We start from the raw sequence: 7,911 nt of genomic DNA on the forward strand, positions 1-7,911 counted from the left end.
TCTCTCTCATTAGCCTCAATGGGGGCCTGCAGAGGCACAGGGAGCCCAAACGTAATGACTGTTGAATTCAATTTATTTCATGCTCAGTCGGTGGGTGTCCTTGTGGGTGTTCTGTTTGTTTTTCCCTCATGGGACTGATTGGTTGAGCATACTAAACAGAAACAGCTAAGAGAAGGGAGCAGTCAAAAGCAACACACACATACAGACACACACTTGAGCTTTTGGTTGTCAGCCAGTTTCCCTCTGTGCATGTTATGTCAGGGCCTTTAGAAACCTTCAGTCTGGGCTGGTGCCAAGCAGTCCTACACATCCGTGCCAGTGTGCAAACGTGCTTTTGCTTGCAAACTCTTGTTACAGGAACATCCTTTAAAATCAGCCTCCCTAGGGGAGACCACAGGCAGAGGTTTCCTTCAGAAGCAGACCAAACTTACAGGCGTGGATCTTTGAAACTATCCGCTTTGGTGTATATAATATAATTATATTTGTGACCTAGAGAGCAAATAGAGGTGTTATTTTTAAAATGTGCCTGAAATTGTCCTAAATGTAAAATAAGTTCAGTATAAAAGTATAATGAAGCTTGTAAAGTTCAGTCACTTACTAAATTGGATTATGACTACATTCTGCCACTTCTATGTAATAAATATTTTTATAATATTTTTTAAAAAATTTAATTTCTCTACATGTTCGCACAGTTTACCATTTATTAAGTGTAGCATAACCTTGAGGATTTTCTACTGCATTCTGTGCTGTAAGTCCGGCCTGTGCCAGCGCTGTAGAGAGCGCTCAGAGAAATGATGATAAATTCCCTCTGCTGTAACACATAATCGATCGGGACGTCTCTGCTCTCTGCCCTGTTGTGACTACAAGGTGACCTTCTTGTTCAGCAGGTAGGACATACACCAGTTCAGTGTTATTGAGTGGGTCTTGTTGTTTTGTACATCACATTACAGTACCATCTCTTTCTGACTCAGTGACTGACTCAACGCAAGCACACACGTACACACTCGAGTGTAGCGAGGCCTGTTGTCTCGGCACTCGTGGGGATTAGCCTGTGGTTTCTAAGACAACTGTAAAAAACATGTCAGTTCCTATCTAAGACTCTTTTTTAAAACTGTTGATGAGGTTAACTAGGGAAAGAAAACAAAAAGTTTATTAATAAAAAACCAGCAGGGTTAAAACGTCAGCCTGTGCTGCTGTATTGTGATCTATATTAAATGGGTTTTAATTATTTAAAGCCTCGTTCTGCTGTGAGCCAGAAAATACATCCCAGAATGTTGCAACATTTTAAAAATCAAATAATTGATTTGATTTTCTTATATAAAAAGACATCATTGTTTATTGTTGCACTGCTGCTCCATGAATAGCAACCTCCTATTTACAATTAAACTCTTTTGCATTTCCTCCATCATCTTAATGATCACATTAAAAGCCAATTAAACATGCTCGCTCTTCCGCAGAAGGTAATGGGTTAGACGGTGTCTGTCAACAAATACTTCCAAGTGCATATTTCCCTTGCCCTAATTTTCTCTTTATTTCTTCTTCTGAAATAAGTTGGACTGGTATCATCAGACAAGTACTGACAGCATTTAGTCGTCCAGAGTGACAAGCTAAGGGCAGCTTGTGTCCTTTTTCTTGGTCACTTTTTCTTTTCAGACCCCTTTTCATGATATAGTCACACTAAGGAAAACAGTGGTTGGGAACAACCGTACAACCAAAACTATTAGGAGTGTGTGCTGCCTTTGAAATGCTTGCTTCGAAGACAGGGACCAGGTCTGGAGCCAATTGCAACGTGAAAAGTCTGCAACAGTAGGAGACATCTGACTCTGTTTACATAAACTTAATGACGACAACGAAAGCTACACACGGAAAATCAAGAGGAAGAGAGAAAAGCCTAAACAATTAAATATAATGCTAAATAATTAATGCTGTTAGTCTAACCTGAACTGTGGAAGAGAAACACTTTGGTCACTGAATTTCCACTAGTGTCACATTGTTTCTTTTGTTTACATTAATGTTTAACATTAGTTGCCTGGTGTGTCCAGCTCTGCTAGCTGTGATGTTAGCATGCTGACTGTCAAAACCGTGACAGCAACAGTCGACTTGTTGACGTAGCTTGAAGGGGCCCCTTTTGAATTGTTGCCTTGGGCTCCAACAGACTCTAGAAACACCACTGATTACATTCAGTCTATTTGTAAATTGGTAGAAGTCGCAAATCTGTTGGTGTCTGTTGGAAATCCGTTCCATCTTCATACACAGAAATGAACATCAAACAGAAATCACTTTAACTGCTTACATTCAGAGTCCAAGGAAAACCTCACAGATTTTAAACAGAATTGTTTCTGCATTATGTAGTTGTTGCAGGATGGTGATTTAACTGCAGTGCAGATTCTGCAGTTTATTTCTGATACAACACTGTGACTTCAGGGATCTGATGACACAGTTCACCAATCAGATACCAGTGTTAAAATAACAAACTGCATTCTTCACTCTGAGGATAAAATAAAATTCAACAATACTTTTTACAATATAAGACAGCTTTTAAATATATGAGTCAAACTTTACAAGACTCTAACAAACTAGTTCTGACCTGTCGTGTTTTTCTCCTGTGTCTTAGGATCGTATTTACTGGACAGACAGAGACAAAGCAGCAGTCTTCATGGCCAACAGGCTGACCGGGGAAGACATCCATGCCCTTGCTGAAAACCTTAATGACCCCCATGACATTGTGGTCTTCCACCAGCTTCGACAGCCACAAGGTGTGTGTGTTTGTGTGATTGAAGGACTTGCATGTGCCTTTAGGCATTTCCAACAACAGTTTCATCCCCTGCCTTTGATTATGTGAGCTGAGTTTCACCTCTTCTGCATGTCCATATCATCCTAGGCGCATGTATAAGTAATAGTGAGCCCTGTGATTGTAGTAGAGCAAGTAAAGCAGCCGTACATTCACGCTGTGTTCAGACTCTGCCTTCAACTCAGTTTCCTCTAATGGGACAATCCAGATCCAAACTGAACTGAACAGAGCACTTAATCATGAATGTGATATGTGTGTGTTTTTTCCTTGCATGTCACTTTCCATATCTGTCTCTGTCATTCTCTCTTACTTCCCAGTGCATTGTCTGTGCCCATTTATATTTTATCTTTCACTGAATTTCATCACCATTTTTTCCAGTTTGATCTTCGTACACCTTTGTCATTGTTTTTGTTAAGAATTGAGACTCTGGGATGAACTCAGTGGACATGTACCTGACAGAGTAGCACAACTGGTCACATTTCTGTATGTTACCAGATTTTATTCTTTGCATGTTTCTGGAGCCGTTGTTTACATAAAGTAATTAACTTTGTTTAAAGGGAATTCAGCAGTGCCCACAGTGGGGAACAATAAAGAACAACGACTGTGCCTTCCCGGCTGTGTTATCTCCTCACATTGCATTAATGTTAATCTTATTTATATAACCACAGCCGTGTAATTCTCCCTGTCTCCGTCTTTCTTTCACTTACTGTCTCCAGGCCCAGACAGCTGTAATCTGGGCAGCGTAGCCAATGGAGGTTGTGAGTATTTGTGTCTTAAGGCTCCACAGATCACTGAACACTCCCCCAAATACACCTGCGCCTGCCCCGATGGACAGGACCTGGGGCCTGAGATGAGAGGCTGTGTGCCAGGTGAGGCTGGCTGTGGGTGGTAATGGAGTGTTTAATGATCAATAACACCTAAAGGGGCTTTTTGGATGCTGTATTTACTGTGGAGATCATTGGATTCTGCTTCCCATGAGGAATGCACCAGTATGTTTTTATCAGAAAACTTTTATATGCACCTACATCTTTATTAACATTTTAAAAAACATCAACAATACAACAAATTAAAATAAAACAAACAAAAACAGCTTTTCTTATTGTACATCGTACACCCATATCCAACCAATCTGTTAAGCATAAAACCAATGATCTTTTGCTGTTGTTTATCTGTCCTTCCTTCCACAAATCACAAGAATCACAGCTCCTGCTACATTTTGGTCAGAATTTCATCAAAACTTACACACAGTGTGAGGGTGAAGACTTAAAGTTCAAGGTCATATTTGTAGTTTTACGTCCAACATCCGTGAATTGTTATGGATCGTGAGCCTAATGAGCTACAGCGATATTGAGGTTCTGCTTTAGAAAAAAGTGCAAATAAATAAATAACCAAAATATTTAAATGTAAGCAATAAATCTGTAAAATGACAGATTTTTCTTTTTTTGTTAATTCACCGAATGGTTTTTTTTTTGGTAAATTTATAGTACATTTTTCTTACAGTAAATGTTTATATTTGATAGTGAAAAAAATTGAACTTTTCTGTCTGTTAACTGTTTAACACAAAGTTAGTTATGTTAGTGTAGTGTGTATGGCAGGTCTTTATTAGTAGGAAATGCTGTAAAAAGTATGAAAATAAAGGTAAAAGTGCAAAATTTATGCTCCCTTAACATTTTCCAAAGCCATCCACTCGACCCGATTGTGATCTTTTCTGGGCCAATTCTGGCCTGCGGGCCTTATGTTTGAATTCTCCTATTGTAAATTGATATATGTCACATATACTGTGTTAATAGTAACACAGTATCTATTTGGCTGATTGTATTTTTGTTGAATTTATGTTAGGTAAATGTTGATTTTTAGTTTGCTTAATGATTGAATATGTTCTATAAGGGATCTTGCAGCATCATTCTATGAAGATTTTAACCATAAAGTGATGACTGTTGTGGTCCTTCCTGTCCTTTTCAAACACTTTAAGACATTTACACTCATTTCTTGAGCTGAAAGCTTTCGCTCTGCTATGACTTTGCCTGCAGCAGCGCCAAGAGATGACATGACAGCAACATCTTCACCCCCCACTGAATATACTCCGGGCACTGGAGCGACAGAGGGAACAGGAGGAGTGTCACAGGCGGATGCAATCCCCCGCTTGACCACAGCTCCATCTGGCTCCCCTGAGCCTCTCACACCCCTCAGCACACTCAAGCCTATGTCCTCGCAGGAATCGAAGGCATTGGGCTCCCACTCCACTGCCACTACTATGATTCTCTCCACCACACCTGCAGGAGACAGCAGCGTCTCACAACACTGTAAGTGGGCTGTGAATTGTAAATTGTGTTTATCAGTTCTGAGTCTGAAGATAAAAAGATATATGATGATATGTGACAGAAACCATTAGTTTTACATTCAGAATTGAGGATATGTCAGGTGCTCCAAACCTTTGTAATCAACATCTCTCACATGTCCACCGGGGGTCCTCTGCATTATTTGAAAAAAATCAGGCACAGTCCTCTGACAAAGCGCCACTTTCACCTGAGCAACCTCATCTCCTGCCAAATACCACATCTGACGGTTTCATTCATGCTCATAATGTAGCTAACAATCTCACCCTCGCAGTAATGATGGCATTAAAGTGACGTATCTACAAGCCCCAGCAACCAGTCACCTGGCTTTAAGCGCAGTAATGGATGGCTGTTTCTCACCTTGAAACTGTCATTGTTCCCGCCATAAATTGAGCTCTGCATAGGCGGTAGTGCATTGGGTGTCTTTAAGGGAATATGTGCAACCATGAAAGTGTGCATTAATAAGTGTATTAGTAACTATGTTGCATGAAAATGAACGATAGAGTCACAATGGTGTCTAATGGAGCCCAGATGGATGGAGTGTAGAAGGTCAAGGTTGCATTGAGGGGAAATTTGAACTTTTTCCATCTTCTTTCCCCTCATTTCTCTTTGCAACACACTCACATCTGTGCACGCATGATAACTCATTCCCCACCTCCTGGTCTTTATTGCCCCTCTTTTTCCGCCACCTCGTCCTTCCTGACTGCACTGCTTATCTTTCACTCTATTTCTCACACATTTTTTTTCCTCGTGCACGCTTTCTCACTTTTATCCTTTCTTGCCCCTCCATTTTTTCCTCCTGTCGCTCTAACACCTCTCACTTGCTTCATCTCTCTCTGCAGCTGGAAGCGAGCATTTCCTCCTGGGTGAGAACCTCACTGTGGCTGTTTTGGGAGTGGTCATCCCCATCGGTAAGTTAGCCGCAGCTCCCCTTGTCTGTTTTTGTCTGTCCATGATAAAGGCCTGCAAGGCTGCTGTCTCAGTGCTGCCTATGGCCAATGTTTGTAGCCCATCCACACTGACCTTGCTGTGGCAAGGCGAGAGAAGCCTGGCCTACGGGTCTCCCCCACTGAGGTTTCTCAGGAGTCATTTTCTGTGTGTCTGACATTGCTGCCACACTGCATTATTCACTTCACACCATGTTGTGTTGGGTTCTGCTACTGCAGGGAATCCATGTCAGCAGATCTTTTGTCTGAAGTTCGAGTACTTTACTTTCAGTGAAAGTAGTTTATTAATCTAAATGAACACAATCCTTTTTTTCATTCACAGCAGGTTGTATGATGGAGAATTTGAGTCTCACAGTCTGATTTCAGACAAACCCAATTTCAAAAAACATTGAGATGATCAGTAAAATGTAAATAAAAACAGTGATGGGAATCTTACAAACCTTTATGTTATTTTCAGTTGAACATAAAAAATATATTAAACATTTAAAAAGAGAAAATATACAATTTTAAGAAAAATATTAAACATTTACTCAAAAAAGTTAGGACAGGGTCAAGTTTACCACGGTGTGGCATCCCCTTTTCTTTTAACTAGCCCGTAAACATCTGGGAACTGAGGAGACCAGCTGTTTGACTTTTGGGAGAGGAATTTTGTCCCATTCTTGTTTGTTATAGGATTCTAGCTGTTCAACAGTCCAGGATCTTCTTTGTTGTAGTTTTCTTTTTTCTAACCTAATTAGTTGCAAAATGTTACTTTTCCAACCTTTTGTTGTCTCCATCCTAACTTTTACTGGCACATCAAATTCAAATATTTTTTCTAACATAGTGAAACATCTCAGTTTAAACATTTGATATTTTTTTAGTGTCCTCTTGTGGATAAAATATGAGTTCATGAGATTAACACACACATGCAATCGGCTTTTATTTACCGTTTTTGGAGTTGGTGTTGTAGATAAAATCATTCTCATTTCTAGGCAAAGACTGGCGAACTTGCCTAGTGCACGATAATCTGCTGTTGCCAGGTTTCACTGCTTAATTTAACACAAAAAAACACCCATTTGCTCCATGAGTTTGACTCAGACACTGTAATCATCCAGCGTGTTCACAGATACTAGAGGAAGAAGAGGTGATAATTATACCACATAAAAGGTGGTAAGCTGAGTAAAATGTAATTAAAAATGCAATGCTGTGATTTTCCGATCATTAAAATGCAGTTCAGATAATATAAAGGAAAGCATACAAATGATGAGAACTGACAAATGTTGAAATGATGAGAAAGGATGCCAGCAACACATTTTAAAAGTGGTACAGGGACAACAAAAGAGTGAAAAAGCTGTAGAAAAACTTGATAAAGTTAACTGCTAACAGGTTAGTAACATGGCTGGCTTAAAAAAGTAAACATCCCAGAGAGGGTGAGACTTCGAGAACTAAATATGGGGAGGAGTTCATCAATGGTTAATGACCTGATGAGTCATTTAGAAAACAGGGATTAAAGAGAATAAGTCTTTTATTGAAGCACAGAGACAATATTTAAACAGACCTACTTTATAACAGCCTTACGTCACTGCTTGACTCACTGTCTTTATATTCATAGAGAATTTTGAATGCTTTTAGGATTCGTACTGATATTTTTGGTAAATCCGAGATTATCTCAGTTGCTTTGGTCGATGCACTGGGAAATATTAGTTTATGTAATAGTTGTAAACAGGCCTTTTTAGAGCTTGAGTGTAGCTGTGTAATGGTGTACTGGTCTTCTTAAGATTTTTGTTTTTTAAAGGCAAGAAAAACAAGACATCATCTTTAGATAAATCTAAAGGCTGCAGGAAAATGAGCACGCGCT

The 7,911-nt window shown here is 39.7% G+C and overlaps 1 protein-coding gene across 3 annotated transcripts in view; it reads left to right on the forward strand.

Annotated features, from left to right (window-relative positions):
- Positions 1 to 7,911, forward strand: part of LOC146498131 (low-density lipoprotein receptor-related protein 8-like) — an 88,230-nt gene that overhangs the window by 70,387 nt on the left and 9,932 nt on the right. For 2 of the 3 annotated variants that reach the window (XM_085139791.1, XM_085139794.1), the window contains exons 14-17: positions 2,615 to 2,756; positions 3,508 to 3,660; positions 4,822 to 5,094; positions 5,970 to 6,038. In XM_085139791.1, the coding sequence (XP_084995917.1) occupies positions 2,615 to 2,756; positions 3,508 to 3,660; positions 4,822 to 5,094; positions 5,970 to 6,038 (637 nt within the window). The remainder of the gene's footprint in view (positions 1 to 2,614; positions 2,757 to 3,507; positions 3,661 to 4,821; positions 5,095 to 5,969; positions 6,039 to 7,911) is intronic. The other variant, XM_085139793.1, reaches the window with a different exon arrangement.

This window comes from Neolamprologus multifasciatus, chromosome 18, assembly GCF_963576455.1.
Source record: "Neolamprologus multifasciatus chromosome 18, fNeoMul1.2, whole genome shotgun sequence".
In the NCBI taxonomy this organism is placed as follows: Eukaryota; Metazoa; Chordata; class Actinopteri; order Cichliformes; family Cichlidae; genus Neolamprologus; species Neolamprologus multifasciatus.